The following is a 22255-nucleotide window of genomic DNA, read 5'->3' as shown; positions in this document are numbered from 1 at the left end:
CACTCTCTCACCTCAATTTCTTGGGGAGACACATTGTTATAAAAATATTTGGTGGGGACTTTAGTGTTTCATTATTTGTCATTTTTATTTATCTGTGCGCAGGGCACTGTTGCTGTTTTTTTTTCCTTTCTTACTTTCTTTTTTTTTTTCGGATTCCTGCCCCACTTCCCCCTTCCTTTTTATCAATAGCGAAATCTCGGTATGTGTATGCACATACGCTAATTTTTTTTTTTTTTTTTGTTGCAGGTCTTGAAGGAATTGCTGTTTCTCTTCACAAGATGTTTTCTCAGATGAAATTTGAGCCATATACCTTTTCCGAAGTCTATGAAAGTCTAACTAAGTTCCTCCAATTACTTCAGACTAGATTGCCTCAGGAAAGTGTAGAGTACAATTTTGATCAAAGCATCGTTGAAAACATAAAAAAACTAGGAAGCTCCTACAGAAAGTTCTCTCCTAAGATGAAGCCCTTTATGAACGCTTACGTGAATCTTTTCGGTATGAAAATTTTCACTTTATTATCATTAATGCTTTGAATAATTGTATATGCAGTTTGTACAAAGAATATTCAGCCTTGAAAAAGCTGCATCTGAACTGGCCACCACTATGTCGTTGAATGTAATTTTTCGCGCCTCAGCCTCTTGAGCCACCTTATTGATCATACCAGGAAACCAGACGATAGTTAATCTCTTTGTCTATATATATATATATATATATATATATATATATAAAGGTGACGGTGTTTCTTTGTTTCTTTCTTTGTTTGTACCCGATGGCCAGAAGACCCCAAAGCACCTACAGCCCTGAAACTTGGCACAAAAATTCGAACGTACCCCTGGCCCGTGCACCTCGAAGCCGAAATTCTAAAGTTCGCATTAGTTTTTTTCTAATTAACTAATTAAGCTAAATTTAGCTTATGGGGTAAAAAATCTCTCCACCCCCAAATATTATTTATCTTTGGAAAGGGTTTTCCTTCCCAAACAAGATGATGTTTGTTCCATTTTTCTCAGTTAATTAGAACAGGAGATATTCGCAACTCCAACGAACTATAGGGGGCACTGCAGTCACTGTCTAATGGCGGACGAAAAAACTTAAACAAACGCACGTGGTAACGAAGAAAATGCTAAAAGTGTTGTGATTTTTGTTCGTATGTATGATTTTTTTGTTTTATCCTTTTTAAATCAATATTTTAAGTCCAGAGGATATTTTGGCCCACGTAGAAAGATATTAGAATTCAAGAAGCATTACTAAACGTCAAACATTAATGCAAACTACGTAGTTCGTAGTTGTAAGCAGCCATTTTCACGATGTTGAATTCGATATTTATCAATTCTTGATAAAACTAAATAATAATTGTGACCTGACAATAATAACAATTAATGCTTGAAAATTTAATGTGACATTACAAATTATTACCAAAAGAAGATGATACTTCTTTGCTTTGCTTGGTTAGCGCTTATTGTTTTGCATTTGTAGCTGAATTATTTCTCTCGAATTCCCGAATCGGTTAATTTAAAATTTTTCTGTTTCGATGTTTCTAATTTCTGAGTTACGATTTAATTATGTCATGTTATGCAAATCATCTACAAAATTCTTACGGATATATGGTGGTAGTTTTCTTTTCAGTTGATTGACCATTATTTCTTTTTACTTATCGAATTCTGTTATCTTACTACCATTTTATACCACTCATGATAAATATTAAAAATGGTTTAACTAAAAACGCAAAATCATCCCGAGTTTTCGCTTTCACCATTTCACAATCAATCCATATTTTAGAAGGAAATAAGGAAAACTAACATTATTTTGAGAAGCTCGAGAATACTACTAAGGGACGAATTAATTTCTGTAAATGAAAGCAAACTAAGACACATCGATTGCGTTAATAAATACTCAGAACAAACTGCCTGTGTTTACGTCAACAGACACACGTGGAACGCAACGTGGCCATGTTTTAGTTTCTTTGGCAGTTTTGTAAATCACCGCAAGGTAGCGTATTCGAGCGCTGGAGTTGCGAATAAGCGATTCTAAGTTAGCCAATTTTCAAGGCTTCTCTTTCGAGAAATTGCTATAACACCAGGTCCACTTTCCAGACAATTTTCAACTATAACACTAGGTTAATTTTCCAGACAATTTTTCAATTACTTTCTTTTTAAATATTTTGAAAGAAGTTGCCTTTGTTGTTTATGAATATTTTACTGTTATTACTTTATTTGTTTTAAATTCATTGTGCCTATGTTAATGGATTTTCTTTTTAATTAGAAAGTCGCTTGGCGAATTTGGCAATGAATTATGGAGTTTTTTACATTTGAAAGTTACTGCAAATGTAATTTTGATGTAATTTGTTTTTCTTTAATTCAACGGATTTTCTTTAAATTTTTAGCACAGGCATTGCTGTGCGGGTACTGCTAGTAGTAAATAAAAACAAGGTTTCAAAGAAATTCTGGAAGGAAATCTGTGGCGGACGTGTATCCAGGAGACCCCATAGCACCTACAGCCTTGAATTTTGTACAAAATTACTTCGAGCCGGGGGTGGGCACCTGGGGTTTTATTTTTTACAATTCGAATTAGTTCTTTTGTAATTAATTTTTCAAGCTCTAATTTTGCGTAAATTGCCTATTATTGCCTATTAAAGGGGTGAAAAATTACTTGCATATATTAATATTATATATCGTTGGAAATGGTAGAATTTACCGCGTTCTACGCTATTTGTTTCAATGCTCTAACTTAAATACGGCGGGAGTTATTTGCGTTTTTAGCTCGACCTTTTAAGGCTTAACTAAAATTTAGGCACTACTTTCTTCATTAAATCTATCAGTAAAAAGCGAAGGAATTGTCTTACAGTTTTCTTTTTGATACCACTTGAAAGAGTGGCTCTTTTACTCCATATCTAACTCGAACTATGGTAGAAAAACTAAAGTTCTATCTCCAAAGGAAAAAAAGTTACAAGCCGTTAAAAATCAATTTAGAATAATCTCATCTCCATTAAAATTATTGATGTTTTATTTGGCGTTGCCATAGTTACGTCTTTTCGATTCACATGTTTCTTCTTTCTTATTCACAAACTTTAAGGGTTTCGATTTTAACGGAAAATCTTAGGCTCAACTCAATTCAAGCCCCGAGCTAAAGATTAAAACATATTACTCATGCTCATGGGCCCCTTAGACCTTACGGCTCTGCAAGTTGGTACAAATTATTTTGAAACCCGGGGAAAGGGTGCTTTTTGATTCAAAGGGAGCTCATATTGCGTTTTTAATCTATTTCTTTTTAATTGACCGTTAAAATCTTTGCGAATCAAGTAAGATTGCGAAGCAATCTTCGGGGGTTGGTGAGCGGTAACGAGCAGGGGACAGAGCCCCCTAGTAATGAAAAAAATAATAAGTAAGTAGCAATCAAAGGAGCAAAAACATGTTTCCGGAAGCATAAATTATCTGCCCTCTTGTCTCCGCTATTGTGATATGAGGTCTTAAAATCTATGGAAGTTTTAAGAAAAGTCGCAAAATTTATCGAGTTTCTGTGAGTAATGGAAGGCATCTTTTCACAAGATTTTGTAGATGGATGTAGACGGTGAAACTGCGTGATAAATTTCACGCCAAGTCTTGAAACTTGGCACTTTTCTTAAAATTTCTGCGGACTTTACTGATACTTTATGTCTTGATAACGGGCCGCGAGGGCAAATTTAATTTTTGCGTTAAAAAAGGGTCTCAATTTGATCTTCCGATTGCTAACTATTTAAAATTTTCTCATCATTTCACTATTCTGTGTGGCTTCCTGGTAAGATAGATAGACACTAGATGCCGTGGATGGAAATTGCTGCGGCTGATGCTCACATGTGAAAAGGGATTATTGCGGTTACTCTTACTATTCTTAATAGTACCATGCTGTACCAATCTTTACATATCTAACGCAATATTTATCTCATACTTTTAAGAGTTAATAAATATTAGTTGGAAAAAGTAAGTCTCATTTCTCAACGAAATTGATTTTTCTTTATTAGCTTATTAAGTTCTTAACTTTTTTTTCCAGAGCCACCGACAATACTTTGCTCTCTGAGTATATTTTCTGTAAATAATTATTTCACAAACGAAGTCACTTTTATGTTACAAGTACGTCAATATATTGACTGTAGAATCAAATTTTGTTTCTTCAATCTAGTTCCTGCTGCGTCCGACTTTTTGTTTCATTTTTTTCTTTTTTTTGGTTGCTTGACATGACGAAATATTAGGGATGCGTCGCTTAATCGACCATTATCGACCACTTTACCGGTTATTTATTACCGGCCACTTATAATTTTGCTGATTAATCAGCCGAAAAAATAACTATGCCTAAAACAGGAAACTATGATGAGTACATTTATTAGTCAATAAATAAATGTAATTTTCTGCAAACATTACTATAATATGTATGAAAGCAGAGAAATTAAACAAAACAAATAGTTCAGAAAGTGCGTAAAACTGAATGAAATATTAAAGAATAACATTCAGAGCTTATAAGCTTATATTCACTTGACACTATTATGAATAATTAAATTTTAGAACTTTTAAACTGCAATGCAAAAACGTGAATTAGAAAATCTCCCCTCCTCCCCCACACACAACCACATTTTTGCAGTGAATAAAGAGAACTTCCAATCCATATTCATATTAAATCAATATTTATCCCCCCATCCTAGGCCTCTCCCCCCCCCCACTCTTTCCACATTTTCTGCCTTGCAACTACTTTTTGTTCTTATGTTTTTGATCACAATGTGTCATGATGGCTTTATGGTTTTGTTGAAATGAAACAGAAATAAACAAATGTGAATGTGATCCCTGTGCAACCACCCCTTAACGCTCTCCAATGAAATAGAAAAAGCTTTCTAATGCTGTTGTTTTATTTCTTAGAGAATATCAGGATCATTTCGTATTTTTATGTTATGATGCCCTCACCTCAGCTTTGGATTACGCAGCATTTATTTACCCAGTTTTCTTCTTTACAACTAACTATATACTACATATGATTACTTTATATGTTTTACAATTAAATCTTTGAATTATTGATTTTTCATTCAACAAAAGATTAGTAATCATTAAGTATTATTTTGATTTTTTGAAAACATTTTGTATGCATAGTCTATTCTTATTGTTTTTACAAACTATTGGTTGAAGTAATAATATTTTTTAGTTTTTGTTATTTTAAATAAATATATACTTGTATACAATGTTGCAACATTTTTTATGTGTCGATACTTTGCCCCCTAATATTTTAAAATTTTATTAACAATAATATGAAAATTGACTCAAAATCAATTTTGAAATTTTTTTAGGAAAATTGAAAAAATAAATCGTTTATCAGAAAAAAAAATATTAACTACTTCCAATGTCGAAATTATAAAAGAAAAAAACTTATGGAGAAATTAGTGGTATGAAAAATTATTATTATGATGATTAATCTTCCAATTTGCTTATCGTCTTTCTATTACCTTTTTTAATGCGCTATATAGTGTGCTCTCGTTTCAACTGCACACCCCTATTTTTGAAACCGTTGGTGCTAGATGCATACTTTCAATTGCGAAAATGGTCAAAATAAGAAGCAGAGCTAAGATATGCAAGATTTGAAGCTAATTAAAAAAAAAAAAATGAAAAAGTACGAAATCGAACTTTTTATATAGTCTCCAATTCCTCTACATTGCATTTAGGACAATAATCTGCGTTGTAAAATAACACAAACGCAAAAAAAAAAAAAAAAAAAAAAAAAAAAAAAAAAAAAAAAAAAAAAAATTGAAACCTTTACGACCAGAATTAAAGTATAAGTATTCGAGCTCAAAATTAGTTGTGACTGCGAGTGTAAAGTGGTAAGTAGTAGTAGTCTGCGTAGTGTAAAGTCACAAAACGCTACGTTTCATATCTCGATGAAAATTAATAGTACCAATGTCAGTTGTTTTGTGTTCCATTTTTTCCCATGCTTGTTTGTTACTTCCCCAAAAGCGATGTAAAAGACACGGGGAACGTATAAAAATTTAGATTTTTTATTTTTCCACTTATGTTTTTCCTTTAAGCTTTTCATATCTTAACTCTGCATCTTATTTTGACAATTTCTTTGCAATTGGAAGTATGCGTCTAAGACTAACAGTTGCGCAAATAGAGGTGTTGCATGTTGAATGGGGACATGCTGTTGACTACCTCACGTATTTTTAACGCATACTCAACTTTATTTTACCAGGAAGCACAGTAAGTTTTCTTACTTCCGGAGATCTTACAAAGTTACTTTCCAACGTCAATGAGTTGTACCAACTTTTAGATGACATGAAAAATGGCATGAGATATGACACAACGCGGGTATTTAGAATAATTGAAGCTTACCACCAAGTACCAACCATGATGGGCTTGCCTTTGAATTGGACTACAAATGCTACTTTTGCATTCTCCCTTCGATCTGGATTAAAGGCGGCAGTTAATCCAAAGGAGTTTAAGGTTCTTGTAGCGGGAGATCTTCAACCTAGGTATGCTTAATCTTCAGAAGTTTTCCTATGTTTCGTTGAACTGTAGCGTTAAATTATTATGCTGTAAATTTGACAAATGAGCCTCCTCAACTGAGCGAATTAACCTACAGTGGCTCCCAAATGTGTTCGTACACCAACGACTTTCAATGAAATAGGTCCCTTTCCATTGGTTAGAATTATTGTTTCGGAATAGGTATTTAATTATAAGATCTGTGATCAATTTTTAGCAAAACTACATGAAATATTTTGTTAAAATACTAAAACTTAATTTTTAAAAAATCAAAAACCAAGAAGTGCCGTAAATTTTATTTCACAAAAGCCTTCGTACACTTTCAAAAATGTCCATCTTATACATATAAAATCTGAGTATCTATCTATCTATATATCTATCTATGTCCAAGCTTCTTCTCCCGAACGACAGTGAACTGACCATCGAACCAGGTATCGATGGATTCGTAATCCTCCCGTCTTCATGTTTAGCTATTTAACATAATCCTCCGATAATAATTAGCGGAGATATCAATTAAAAACTATTAATTATGACTCTTAGATTTCAAAATCAAATCCCTATTTTTCGAAGGCTTTCCTCCATTTAAATTATTATTCAGTGCTTCATCTCAACTTTCCGCAACAATGCTTTTATTGAAATGTATGTGAGCGTGAAGAAAATCATTGAGATGAAAGATCTGCTGCCATTTTTTTTTTTCTCGAATATGCTCAGGTAAAATTCTTGTTTTTGTTTTGAGGCTTTTCCTGTAATCAGGGGATTTAAAATGTTTACTTTATGGGGGTTTTCCGCTATCTGCCACAAAATTTCACTGACTTTTTTTTTTTTTTGGTTCAAGCCTGAGTGTTGAACTCGCGTCACATGACATAACTTTCATTTTCGAGGAGGACCGTGCACGTCGTAAAGTAAATGAGTGATTTACAAGTTATTTGAGTTCTTTGAGGGTTTGTACCTGGAAAACGGATTGATGTAATTCTTGTACGACCATGTGGATAGAATCCATCCAAATATTTATCTGAGTGGTATGTTGCATTAATAAACACCCGGGCAACGCCGGGTAGTAGACTATTTTATGTAAAAAGCGGATTGTTATTTTGCATAAATATTTCCGATATAGTCTATCAGATGTAATTCAGTTTAACGTGAGTAAAGATTATAGTTGATAATGCATATATTTTCCTCTTTTGTGCTGACTGAAAATGTACTCATAACTTGTATCATTGATAACGATTATTAACGTTGATGAGGTGTTTTGGCAAAAATATGTTTTACTGGTGTTTTGCAAACCTTGCTTTACGCGCATTTATTTATTCCTTAACGCGTTAGAAACTAGTGTCAGTGTACTACAAAAGCATCAACTGGACTGCTCTTACATTTTTTAGGTAGCCCGTGCAACGCCGGGCACGCAGCTAGTATATTATTGAATAATCTAACTGTTTATTACGTTATTATTTAGTAGAATATCATTCAACATCCACAACAGCTCTTGATCGTCTGAAAATAAATTTCAATGTTTTTTTTTTTTTCTTAATTTCTGAGTAAGTGTTCAACCATACTTCGAATCTTACTGTTTCTAGCTCTATTTTCGTTTCAAAGCCGTATTTTCGTAATCTTGCCCCTAGATATCTCTAAAAATGTTACATTAAGTTCAAATCTGGAGATTGAGGGGGGGGGATTTCTAAATTCTTTTCTTTTTCTTTAGGACAATTTTCGTGGAACTAGACGCAAACGTTGAAAACTATGTGCTTCTTATCGTTATCTTGATAAAAAAAAAACAAAGTTGTTTCCGATAACCAAATTTTTCGCTAAGAGTTTAAATTTTTTAATAAAAATATTTAAATGAACAGCATGATTCATTTATTCCATCAAAAATTTCCAAATTACCAAGTCCTGATGCTGATATGCGCCCTCACACAAGAACACCGCTTCACCGTCCTGATTAACTGATTTAACTAAGTTCTTAAGATTCAGTTCCTCATTTTTTCTTCTATTTACAATTATACAACATTTTAACTAAAATGGTGAATTTATTTTCCTGTGTAAGAAAGACATTATTTCAAAGCGTATTAGAGCTTTTTTATCATTGATTTTGCTACGAAAAGAGTAAGCTTTCTGTTTTTCGCACGAAGAAGAAAATTTCTGCGGGAAGAGGTCCCATTTAATCCAGCTAATCAGAGAACTTGGCGAACAGCTTTAGGTGAAAATTAAATGTACAATTTTTCCTTAAATTCTTCAGAAACTTTTACAGCACTCAAATGTGTATTTTTCATGAATGTTTTAACTGTAAATCTCCGATCACGCTTTGTTAACTTTGCCGGTTGACCTTTTCTTACTTTGTTTTCGGTCCTATCATTTGCTTTAAAGCACTTTATGAAGCACTTTGCTGTAGAATGGAATAAATTAACTAATTTAGAGACATTTCAAGCCAATTTATGACTACTGTGAGGGAAAAAAAAATGAAATTTCGAATCATGATTGTTGTTTTCTACGCGTACCTGCCATTTTAAAATAATAAGCAGAATATTAGGGAATAAATAAACAAAAAATTAAAGCCAAATGACTTCTAAAGGTCAACACAATGCAAAAATATTAATAAAACGGCATATGATAATTTTAATCATGAATTTATTCGAAAATATTTCAGTGTACGATGACTTTTGTGGCGTAATTTTTCTCTGTCACTTCGTTTTTTGACAAATTTCAAAAATAAAATCTGGCAATATTTTGAAAAAACTGCTGGGTTTTATTCAGAATGGCATAGGGATGATGTGAAAAAACATTGGACTTCATATTCGAGGCATATCAAACCAATTTACTTGCTACTGGGAGGAAAAAATTCAAATTTCGAATGGTGTTTGTTGTTTTTTACGAATACCAGTCATTTTAAAGTAATAAGCAAAATATTAGGGAGTAAATGAACAAAAAATTAAAGCCAAATGAGTTTTAAGGGTCAACACAATGCAAAAATAATAAAAAAAAACGACATGTGATAATTTTAATCATGAATTTATTCGAAAATATTTGAGTGTTCGATGATTTTTGTGGCATGTTATGTGTCTGTTTTTTCGTTTTTTGACCCATTTCAAAAAGAAGATGCGTCAATATTTTGAAAAAACCTCCGTATTTTAATTAGAATGACATAGGAATGAGTTGAAAAAATATTGAACTTTACATTTGAATTCAGTTTTGCGTTATTTTGTTTTTACTAAAATATTTCAAAGTGTACGAACACTTTTGGGAGCCACTGTATACATTACTGGAAAATGACAGTTGAGCAATCATTATTTTCTTCAACAATGCAAAACTGATTGTAAAATTTGAGTTGTGATTGAACATTTAGTTGACGTTTTCATGCGTAATTATTTTTGCCTGCTTGTTTACAAGTTTCCCACTTTTATCAGAGAAACCTCAAAACCTTGTTCGAATCTTTGGTATTCAAACAAGTGTTATTATTTACTTTCACTTACTTATCATTCTGCAGTTCGCGCACACTGCCAAGTTGTCCATTTTCTAAATGAAATCATGCTTTAATTTGATGAAGACAAGTGTAATGCGATAAGTCTTCTCTAACAATTAATGAATAATAATTACTAAATTTTTAATTAAATATAAATGAAAAAATTTAAAAAATGCTAACAATGTGTGTTCCTAACCCTAAGCTAAGGCTCCTGTATATACGAGCCGACGCATCAGATTTAGATTAGCCATTTTGGATCGGAGCGCGTGTTTGAGTGGTTGTCTTTCTGGCGAGATATCGCGTTTGGTGATTGTTCACTGTGAGCAATTATTAGCGCCACGTGAATTATTTATTAAATAAAAGATTATTTTCGGCAAATTTGGCGAAATCCGAAACTTTGCTGTAGTAACCCTAACAGTGCAATAATGAAAAATCCGATCCAAAACGGCTAAATTTAAGCTGATGCTCCGGCCTATCTATATAGCGGCTCTACCAATGAGAAGGAATACTAATGGAGGAAGCCATAGCAAATGTATCAGTGAAATAAGCTTGGGACTCAATGTTTCCCTGGTCAGGTAACTTGTTTGGCTGGGAAGTTGTCGCGTTTTGGCACGCAATCGCTCTTTTGGCATTAAATATTTTTCAGACGACGCGACGGCGCTTATTATGAAATCGGGGCTACAAATCAGAGCAACTCTGGCTCCAACTCCTTTCCGCATAATAAATAAATAAATAACGGATATAAATACAGACCAATCATTCAAACTCCCTCTCCACACTTCTTTCCGGATTTTAAAATATAATGTAATTGCATTTTTCATGTATTTTGATGTTTATTCTTTGAAATGACGGGCATGTACAAATAGTTTAAAGTGTTCTGTTATTGACTGAAAATTTATGGATTCATATGTATTGTAATCAATGTTTTGAAACGATTTCAAACGCAGGCATCCTAGTATTTAAATTGAAGCATAAAAATAGCAAATCTTTATTCTTGCGCATCTGCTGCTCACAGGAGCTTGGCGAGAAGATTCTCGCCAACAAAGCAAATGTACACAAAATGCTTAAGAGCCGTTAAAATAATTACTAGTCAAGTAAAAAGTGTTTTTATGGAACTAAAATGTTATTTGGACTCAAGATATACAATGTTTTATAACTTTTATAGGTAAAATAAGTACAAAAATTTTAAAATTAGAGGCAACTGTGGAATATGTACTCGTTGAATGCATATAAATGTTATTTTTTCTTTATTTAGAAGCAAAAAACATTCGTACGTGCTAGGGAAAAGTTACTGGACCTCCTGGTGTGGCTTTTTCCTCACAGTTTACAATGCTAGAATACTGCACTATTACTATAAATCTAATTTTTTCCTTCTACAGTTAAAGGTTGTTTTCATGCATGGCTTCAGCTAATGAAAACTTCTTCAGCTGTTACGGTCAACTCGAAATTGCTCCCCAAGTCACATGGTACTGTTGCCGAATCAGGATAGTAGGGTTGCACTCTCTCCATCTATTCCTTCTCAATAGGCTCTACCCTAAGCTGTTGTCCAATTATTGAATAAAATCATATTTCAATTGATGAAAACATAAGTGTAATGTGACACGTCTTTTGTAATCATTAATGAATAATATTTATTAAATTTTTTGTTAAACATAAAAGATAACAATTTATGAAAATGTTAAATGTTCGTTGCTAATACTAAGTCAGTTTCTGCCCTTTAGTACATTCTTTCACCAAGAATGAAATCATCTTTTCTTCATTTTGCAGTGTAGCTTTAACATTTCTAAATCGTATGGTAGTTGACTTGCCAACCGTCACGCAAATTGGAGTTCAGGCCAACAGTTCCGCCTACTCTTCAACTCAATGGAAAGCCGAACTGAATGCAACGCCCACAAAGTTTTCATTTCGTATTGAAAAACCCCCAAGGACTCAGAGCGTACTGGAATTATTGTGAGTATTTTTTCTCCCCTAGTAGCTTCGACAGGTTGCTTTCTTTTCAGTGATACCAAGTTGGTGGAAAAACAAGTTTTACCGAGTTCATTTTTGTTTAATGGTAATTTCATGGTAACAGACTTGTCATTGTTGCGCAAAACACCCTACAAAGACCCCAAATATGTTAGATTCCTGTTTCATCGCACGAACTTTATAAAGAACATGGACTCTACTTCTATGTAAGGCAGTTATATTCTAAAGATTTCCTTTAAAAATATTTAAATGATTTCTTTTACTCAGTGACGGGACGTATGTCATTAGATATTTCTGCTACTGAGTCACGAAACATTATTTAAATATAAATAAATGATTAAAATATTTTGTTGAATTTGCCAAAAGTTTAAGAAGTAATAAACCTTCTTTCTTTTGCTGAAAACCTTTGCATAAAAAGTGGTCTACAAAAGTATTTTCTCTTCATTAAAGTAAGAAAAAAAAAAAACCCTCCGAATTCCTAGGAGGAGTAATCACTCCCATCATACCTCTCGTATAACCACCACTTTTCACCCTAAAGGGTAGAGAGTTGGTGGGAAAATTTTTCTCTAGACTTGTTTATGCTTCTCGGCCGCAGTATTAAAGCAGGTTGCAATTGATGAGTGAATATTGAGATGTGATTCGCTTGCGATTGACTTGGAAGTACCGAGACAATCCCTGAGTTGTTCTGAGTGATTATATTCGGTGTTACTAATAGAATTACTATCATACTATACTACCGAGGATTCCCGATCTCACGAAAACTCGGGCCGATATGAACCGAAAAGTGCCTGAGTTAATGAAAATGCAGGGTTGTCGGTAATGCGCGTGCAACAGGTTCCTCTGGGGTACATTTAGTGTTTTACATCCGACACCAAAATGCATAGTTAACTATGCTGAGCCAATAATTTTAAAGCTACATACATGTATTTTTGGGTACAAAGTAAGAATTTCAATTTGTTTGATGTAACCTATTTTCAATTTGTAACAAGTGAATATTTTTTACTAAAATCTAGGTGTCGGGCGTAAATTTTTTTTACGTCCGACACTGTTACATTCCTTTAAACAACTTATGTTTTTAACTGTGTTTCTCCTTTTTTTTGCCTTTAATTTCAAAGTTAAAGTGAAACATGCATAAAAAACAACTTAGTGAATTTATTGTATATACATTTGGGGTTGATAGGGGTAAGTATTACCTCTTTTGAGAAAAGGTGTGTTGAATGAACGTAATACAGCTGATTAAGATCAATTTTGGAAAATTTGCCAAAACTGTAAGTGGAAAAAGAAATTGGAAACACTAAATGACTGCGTCTATGTAAAGTTGGCTGAGGAAGAGTCATTATCAACATTCAACCCATACAAATCTTGATGATTTTCTTTCAGGTAAGTTTCACAAATAACTATTCACCAGCTTTTGTAGCTGAACTACCAATTCCTACTAAGTCATCATAGTTGTCTTGTATTTCACTAATACAAATATTTCATCAGAGTTGCTTTCGATTCTCAAATCATCACTCTTATGGGGAAAACCACTTACCCCATAGTGTGGGGACCTCTTATAGCGGAATTTTACGGGGTAAGTGGGGCCCCTCCTCTAAAACATTTTTTAATAATATTTTACTCAAAAATTCTGATTGCAGTATGCACTTTAAGTTAAACTGTACATGAATGTTTAATGATCATAAAAAAATAAATGCCAACCGGGAAACACTTCTTTGAAAAATGCTGCTTAAACTCGCCAAAAAATATTTTTCAGATTTTTTTTTTTTACTAAGTTCTCTGACCTAGTAAAAAAATTCCACGTAACCCAAATATATGCAAAACTAACCACTGTCATGAACCATGACATGATCAATGTAAAAAAGTATAAAAACCATATGGATATTTCAGTTTGGGGGTGACCCACTTATCCCAGTGTCCCACTTCCCGCAATCAACCCTACTTTTGAATTTACTTGGTAAATTTCGTTTCAGTATATGTAACCTATAATTTACATATTTATAACTGTAATCATTGTTATGTATTTACATTTAAGAGCAATAGTTTACGTCAAATATGAACAATTTACGTCCGACACCAAGCTGAAAATATTTTTTAAATAATTTAATTCCTCATAATATCATTTGAAAAGTGTGAAATATGCTTCAATCATAAGTATACTTTAGAATTATGCTGTTTTTAAAATGAAAATGTAAGCCAATTTACAGACTTTTAATAATTTTTAAGTGAACCATCAATTTTATTATTTGTGTGTTTACGTCCGACACCAACTCTTTAAATTTTTTTAATTTATAGTTTAGGGATCTATTTTGATAAACTAACATTTTTTATTCAATGTGATGAGTAAGTATCTTGTAAATAAATTCGATCATTTTGGAACAGTTTATATTTGTGGTAAATAGAATTAAAACTGAGAAATTTTTCTTCATTTTTTACGTCCGACAGCATGGAATTGCCCAATATCGGTTTCATCAAGGCCCTCGACGACTATATAGGAACTAAAATAATTATATTTCTTTACATACCAGTTATGTATCTTCAAAAGCATTCCTGACTAAGCGGAAGTTATTTTTAGACTGATCCACATAAAGCTTAGGTTAAACAACTCAGCATCCAAACGAATTTTAATTCAAATTATCATTATTTTTATTATTTTTCCATCATGAAATTACTTATATTTTATTTAAATAAAACGTTCTTATGTTGCAGTCGTACAAACCAGCTCATAAAACATGATAAATATATTGATATACCCGACTGGGACATTGAACGAACATCTTCTTCTTGGTGCACTGGGAGCGATATCAATTCTATTATTGGAATGCAGTTGTGCATCCAGAAATCTTACCCAAAAGTTACTCACCTAATCAAACCATGGGCGCTAATGGCAGGATGGTGCAAGTGGCAATGTCAGATACGTCCATTTAATAAGTATGTTTCAATTCTCTATTATATTAATTTCTTTCAGAAACGAAACTCTGGAATCGCAAAAGATGCATTAATTGAGAACCATGGGTGTGACAAAATTTTTTTATGTATGTTTCAGCAAGGTTCAATTCTACGAAATAAACCTGAAAAATTCTTTAGAAGCGAAGAAGAAAACTGTAGATCTGGAGTTGAGTGCAAAAGGTAATTTTTAAGTAAAAATTAAGTATATATACGTTATAGGGTGGGTCGAAATTTTTTTTTTCTTTTTCGAAACGCTATACCGCGGAAAACTTGCCCTTAGGGTAGGTAAGTAAGATGCAGATTAAACAGAGAAAAAAAATTGAGTCCCCAGCTAGCGCATGGTACTAGAAATTTCGATTTTTTTCGAAAATCAAGACATTTTACAAATTTTTTTCCTGTACTCATCCAATAATATTTTATTCTGCTATAGTGAAAATCCTTTGCTAAAAAGATTGAAAAACACAAAAAACATGTTAACTGGCCAAATTTTTTCAAATTACTTTAGCGCAAAAAATTTAAAATACGGTAAATTATTGCATTTAATAGCATCTTAAAGGAAGGTGTAGTCAAGTATCCTGAGCTCTATGCGTTAAAAGGCCACTACTTTTTTTTTTTTTTTTTTTTTAACTTTACACATCTAATTGTAAAAGAATGACCATAGAAAGGGTATTAAAAGAACATATTAATCTTTAATTTCTATTATAGTTACATACTTACTAAAAAATACAAAAAAAAAAAAAAAAAAAAAAAAACCGAAAAGAAAAGTATTGCATTGCCAAAAGTCTCACAATTTTTGGGTGGGTAAGTTGAAGTTGCACTTACTAGAAAACTTGGGCATCGATGCTCTGGATACTATAGTGGATCTTATAAAACCATCTTGATTCTTTGTGCCGACGACTTTTTTAGCTGCTTCAGTTACTAACTTCACGCAGCGTGCTACAGCTTGAGTGTGGCATGGGAACTTACCGAAGTTCCATTCGTCAGCAGTTTCACCAGCAGTGATTTTTGCCCAAACTTCATCATCAGATACTCTTCGTAACAATGGAGGGGATGTTAGTGTTGTGGTGTTCCAATCAATTATTTCAGTGTAGTCCATTGCCTGGAAGTTAATTTTTGGAGGTCGTAAACATCTTATTGATTCTGTTTCGGAGGCTAATTTTCTGGCTTTTATAATTCTTCTGAAGCCTAACTCTCTGATATGTTTTCTTTCACCTACTATCATCCTAAGGAGCAAATGCTCTGGATGGGCAAAAAATGCATTTCTTTCGATCACGGGATCAATTATACAAATCAAATTCTCTGGTAGAAATCTTGTGGACTTGATTACTTCAAAAATATGTTCAGGACCATCTGTTATGTACTTACTTTTCTTTATTTTAAACCATACAGGCATGTATGACTTAAGAATGAAATGCTAACAGTTTGAGCTCATCTGAAGGACTGTCTACGCTTATATATAGTCTTAAAACTCTGTTAGCTGTTGTCAGCCATCGTGAGTGGGAAAGAGGGCCTGGTTCACGAACAGATAAGTCCAAAGGGCAGCTGCCTGACTTTATAAACTTATGTCCAGCAGGTATTGCTGATCTTTGCTTAAAGTATTTAAATCAATGACTGGAAGCTCAAAATCAATACTTTCAAAAACCACTATAGGAAATTTCTCGCACTTATTGAGCTGGATACCAATTGGACCACTAAATGATTTTGACCCAGTCGTTTCTCCATCTAAGGCTTGGAACAAATGCCGGAACGGCAACTCGTTGAAGTGCAAAAGGCAAATCCCTCACTGTAATGGTCTTTTAACTTGATGTTCAAAAAAACGTATAACGCCTGTTCTCCAACCCGTGTTAGTAACTGTACCGTCACATCCTAAAACATCTAGTTCGTCCAAAGAAAAACCACTGTCAGTCAAATAAGATATGATACTATTAGCTATGTTCTGAGCAGTTCCACTTGAGGTTGTAACGTGTCCAACATAAACAGATCCAGGTTCTTGTATTAAAGAATAATTTTCCTCTTTTAGAGTTCTTCGAAAATGTTTTTGGTTGACATTCTCAATTGCAAGGATGTTATCTTTTCTTCCATCGAAATAAAGTCCTTGGAGGGGACTGCGTTCTTCCATGCTCTGGTTTTGAAGTTCGCTACGTTTTGTTCTTTTTTCTCTTCTAATTTTACTTTTGTCAACAACGTGGGAGTGGTCTTCATCAGTAACAATACCAATATCTTTTCGCACGCTTGAGGCAACAGCAGCCGCTGCTCTGTCCGAAATTCCGTTAACTTCTTTGAAACATTCATCATACAATGCAATAAGAAAGCACAGTAAACCCACAGCGCATTAAAACACCAGTCACTATCTGGGTCAAAGTTCAAACTGATCCCCGGCCGGAGTAGAGATCACAGAATGGCCAGAATGGTACGGCGAGCGTGCGCACAATGCATTGTGGGAAGTGTGGTGAAAAGCTTGATATCTTAAAAGGGGGAGAGGTGAACAGAACAATGAAACAGTAATGGCTGTTATACACGCAGGGCGCCGTGCCAGACCAGAATTACCGCGTGTATGAAATGCAATAATTTACCGATTTTGGAGTCTTTTGCGCTACCTCAAATTGAAAGATAATGACCAGAAAACATTTTTTATGTGTTTTTCAACCATTTTAGTAAAGGATTTTCACTATAGCACTATAAAATATTATCGGATAAGTACTACAAAAAAATTTGTAAAATGATTTGATTTTCGAAAAAAATCGAAATTTCAAGTACCATGCGCTAGCTGGGGACTCATTTTTTTTCTCTGTTTAATCTGCATTTTACTTACCTACCCTAAGGGCAAGTTTTTCGCGGTATAGCGTTTCGAAAAAGAAAAAAAAAATTTTTTTCGACCCACCCTAATACGTATAACTCTTACACGTTGATTTTAAAACTCGAGAATTGAGCTAATTATTTTCATTTAAAATCAAATATGATGCAATTACTGATTAAAGATAATTTATATTTGAAATAATCCAATTTAACATTTAGAAATTCGTAGCATACGATTGGGATTCTTCTACTTATTTACTCCCGTTATCATTAATTAAGGGAAAATGACGATTTCTCAAAACCTTCACTTAGAATTTGATGAAACTGACCCACATGTCACATCTATCTGATATTTTCCTGCTTCTAGTCTCTCAATAACTCTCCATTTCATCAAGCAACGAAGTCACATTTATAAAGAACTGTATCGAGCATTAACACTAGAATTAGACAAAAAAGAAAAAAAATTTTTTTTTCTTGTAACTGAGAACCGGGTGGAACTTTTGTCAAAACTATCTTTTTAATTTTCTAACTATGTTATCTTCGTACATTAAATGTGATTCTGCGTAACAGACTCCGTTGGCTGACGGGACAGCTAACGTGTTAAACTCAATGATTCTATGCAGTTCGGTTTGATTTATGATTTTCCTACTATTATAAAAGACTCTATGCATTTCTTTCGTGGCAGAAAGTTGTATAGTAACTAACACTAGTTTTCTATTTCAATTCTTCAGGTGATTCCGTTGAAAAGAAACTTTCTTTTAACTTTAATATGGAGCAGTCGAATGATGGATCAAAATTTGAAATCAAGTCTGGATCCTTGCCGGATTTTGTGGCATCCATTAAGAGTAAAAGCGTTAAGAAGAATCAGAAAACAGGTCATGGAGTTGCATCGATTTTGCGATTATCTAAAGGTTTCCAATATAAAATAGACCTCACAGTACGTAAATTTTTCCTTTTTTTCAGTGATATTGTTCTAATGCCAAGTAAAATGTCTGCCTTACTTTCCAATGACATGAAAAAACAATAAAAATCTTTTGCTTCTGTTTTGAAGGGAAATATTAAATAAATCAATTCGAAATTATTAATGAATATTGGGCTCACTGAATTTTTAAACTGAATAATACATTTGAGTAACGATATAAATGTTTCATTCCTAACTTTGGGTGATTTTCTGAAAAAAAATATGAACGAAGCATGGTTACACTGGATTTTACTTTTTATTTTTGCACCAACTTCAAAAATTATGTTTAAAAGTATTATCGATGGTGTTTAAAGAATAAAATTCTTTTTTCACTTTTTAGAGCAATTTTCTAGTCGGTTCTATTTTTTTTCTCCTTTCAAAAATGTTGTATTACATATGTATACGAAACAGGAGTTTTAACAAACTTTATCAGAGTTAGAAGGTAGTGAATAAATAAGCTTTTATTCTATGCTTATCTGTCCAAATGCTATTCTTACTGAGCTGGTAGAAATTAAATTTGATAAGTCTAACAGAACTGCTCGTTCAGCCAAGAAAATAATAGTAATAATAATAATAATAATAATAATAATAATAATAATTAGAAAGAAGTGGCTGGAAATTCATGAAAGAAATTGTTGATATTGGCTCAGAAACTTTAAAATAATCCTTGCATTTTCTCTTATTTTCGGTTTTTCTTGCCTTTAAATTTAAATGAATTTTCCCGAAGTGATATGGAAGGCATTTAGCATTGGAAAAGGGAATCTTACTTTTAGTAGAAATGCTTAGATAAATATTACTATTATTCAGTAACTTTTCAATTTTAAAAACTTCAAACAGCAAGAAGAGAGAATTGAACTGTTGCCAGATTTTTCAGTTCAACCAAACGCACTTGAAGATGATCACAAATTAACTACTGTAATCCAAGAACAGTTACTTCTTTTGGAAAGCCCCTACAATGCTTATGAATGGAAGAAAGAGCACGTCACTCAAGGGGAAAGCACGCGAACAGATGTCAATTTATCATATGAAAGGTATGTCTTTTCTTTAGCTCCCATTCAAATTTAAAATCTAATTCAATTAAAAGTTCAAAAAAAAAAAAGAACAAAAAACGTGTCGAAAAATTCTCGGTTTGCAAATGTGTGATGACAATGCTGTTGATGTTATTTCCTAAAAGTGTAAGAAAGTGTTCAATATTGTAATTTACCTCGCCCCCCCCCCCCCGCAAGTCTCCAATTTTTTTTATTTAATGGTTTTTAAATTTTTACTGAAACATTTCAATGCTTTGTTAATTCTCAGAAAAAAAATGAGGGAGGGGGATAAAGAAAGCATGCATATTAACAGCAGATCCAAGCTAGTTTCGGCTTTCAATCAAGTTTGAAGTGTTATTAATTCATGTTAATTATCAGTAGTAACTTGAAGTACACTTATTTTTTTAAGGGTAATTAATCGGAAAGAATAATGGGGTTGTTTCCTTTAGTCAAAACAACTTCTTTTAGTCTCTGAAATTTAATAGAATAAGCAAAAAAAAAAAAAAAACATTGAGACAGAAAAAATCCAATAGTGATTATTTATTTATTTTTTTATCATATCCGATTTCGGAAATAAGGCGTGATCTTTATGACGTCGCAATTGATGTACTTTTGGCGCGCTACTCTATTAGCGAGCTGAAGGTTTACGCATTGTTGGAAAAAAGTTGAGATTAAACAATAATATTAAAAGCAATCATTATAAGAATTTTAAATGAAGGCTTTTCTGAAGCAAACATGAAATTCATTTGTATTATTGCGCTATAATACCTAATGCCAAAATATTGCTCCTCTGCACTGATGACATCAGCGACTGGCATTTTAATCATTTGTGATGTCATGAGCAGAAGCGTAAAAAATAAACTTAAATATCTGTGTATCGATTAAAACATTTTTTTTAATATTAAACTTCATCAAATTATTTTAAAAAATCGTTAAATTCTCTATTTTCAAGCATGCTCTTTTAGAAAAAAAATACTTTTAAAATTCCGAAAACAACCCAATGGGGTAATTTCCCAAATTTTTAAAAGTATTTTTTTTTTTTCTGAATGAGCATGCTTAAAAACATAGGATTGGATCATTTTTAAAATAATTTGGCTAAATTTAGTATTAAAAAAAATTTTGTTAATCGTTGCGCTTCATTGTTTTACTACTCCTGCCGATGACATCACAAATGATGAAATGCCATTCACTGATGCCATTCACGGATCATAATATTTAATTCGCATCTTTACTCATATGTAGTGGCAACGATATGGTTGATAGCAAGCGTAGATTGCAATATTTAATTCGCTTCTTGTTTATCATGACGTGGAACCGCCAGTGGAGATGCGCATAAGTACATCATTTGTGACGTCATAAAGACCACGCCTTATTTTCAAAATCGGACACTTTAAAAAATTAATTAAAAATTGAGCGATGGGAAAATGAAATTTTTTTCTCGCTCCATGTTTTTTTTTTGCTTATTTTATCAATTTTAGTGAAATAAAAGTAGTAAGACTGAAGGAAACAACTCCATAGTTTAGTTTTGATGGAACTTTCCCGTTTATGCTCTAATACCAGTGTTGCTTTAAGTTTTGAGTAGTGGCACTTATGTTACTTTTTAATCAAACTGCTTTCAGTAAAGCACTCATAAATTACTGTTTTGAGATACACTGGGTCTTCCGAAGCTAGTTTGGTTTTTACCTCAATTTTCGTCCAGACATGCACATACTTATAAAACGAAATGTTCCATAAACTTGACGGTAAATGTTGCTTTTCGAACGATGTGTTTCTGTTAAGAACTGCATATGGAGGTACTTTTTCACCAGATATCATATCTAAAGTACTTATTTGACTTAAACGTTGTCTATATTTTTAAAACTGTGAAACTTCAATTTATTTTTAGCCTAAGTCCAAGAGGAAAGGATGGCTGAACGTAATCTTACCAAGGGAGTTTTGGGAAGGCGAGTCGAAAGCTTGGCTTCATGTTCGAATGTTATGGAAAAGTCCAATAATAAATGAAAACTCCATCCACCGCCAGACAGTATTTCTCGTAAAAATGCCTGGATCCGACATGGAAATGGACGCAGATGGTATAGAAATGTCTGATAAAGAACAAGTATCCATCAGTTTGAAGAAAACCGAAACAGATAGTCGGAAGCTCTTGGTAAGTATTATTAATTCTTCAACATAAACCTGGAGCTCACTCTCCCCTTTGGATAATGCCTGTCAACATGAAGAGAATTCTAGTGTCATTCAAATGAAAAAAGTATGACTGTATCCATGAAAAAAGTAGTAGTTGTGGAAAAATTTAGTCTTTTACATCGGTGGAAATGCAAAATCAATTTAAAAACACATAAAAAGATCTAAGAATACTCTGTGTTGCTAAATTAATTAGCTTAAGAACCAGTTTTTTAGGAATCAGGCAGTCTCAATAGTTGACATTTTGGATTTTGTTAAAATTTTCGGGGTTTGTTCTTCGAGTGAAATTATTAGACACGTGTTTTTTGTTTTGCACAAAAAAGAAAAATAAAGAAAGGAAAGAAAAACTCCTGTTATGGAAGATCACAAATTAGATGTTGTTTTTTCTTTCAGAAAAACATGCCAATTTGTATTCGCCAAATTTCTTTGCCCAGAG

General features: G+C 33.0%; 2 protein-coding genes across 2 annotated transcripts in view; both read left to right on the top strand.

Moving 5' to 3' along the window:
• Nucleotides 1–21459, top strand: part of LOC129228202 (uncharacterized) — a 47814-nt gene extending 26355 nt beyond the window's left edge. Inside the window, exons 6-13 of the mRNA XM_054862904.1 lie at nt 247–495; nt 6199–6478; nt 11710–11892; nt 14614–14835; nt 14951–15033; nt 18381–18586; nt 19448–19641; nt 21447–21459. Of these exons, the coding sequence (XP_054718879.1) occupies nt 247–495; nt 6199–6478; nt 11710–11892; nt 14614–14835; nt 14951–15033; nt 18381–18586; nt 19448–19641; nt 21447–21459 (1430 nt within the window). The remainder of the gene's footprint in view (nt 1–246; nt 496–6198; nt 6479–11709; nt 11893–14613; nt 14836–14950; nt 15034–18380; nt 18587–19447; nt 19642–21446) is intronic.
• Nucleotides 19603–22255, top strand: part of LOC129234685 (uncharacterized) — a 93692-nt gene continuing 91039 nt past the window's right edge. The window contains exons 1-2 of the mRNA XM_054868729.1: nt 19603–19641; nt 21524–21784. Coding sequence (XP_054724704.1) covers nt 21611–21784 — 174 coding nt within the window. The 5' untranslated portion in view covers nt 19603–19641; nt 21524–21610. The remainder of the gene's footprint in view (nt 19642–21523; nt 21785–22255) is intronic.

Source organism: Uloborus diversus, chromosome 1, assembly GCF_026930045.1.
Source record: "Uloborus diversus isolate 005 chromosome 1, Udiv.v.3.1, whole genome shotgun sequence".
NCBI lineage: Eukaryota > Metazoa > Arthropoda > Arachnida > Araneae > Uloboridae > Uloborus > Uloborus diversus.
The sequence above is the reverse complement of the archived record's forward strand: the minus strand, read 5'-3'. Positions and strand labels throughout refer to the sequence as shown.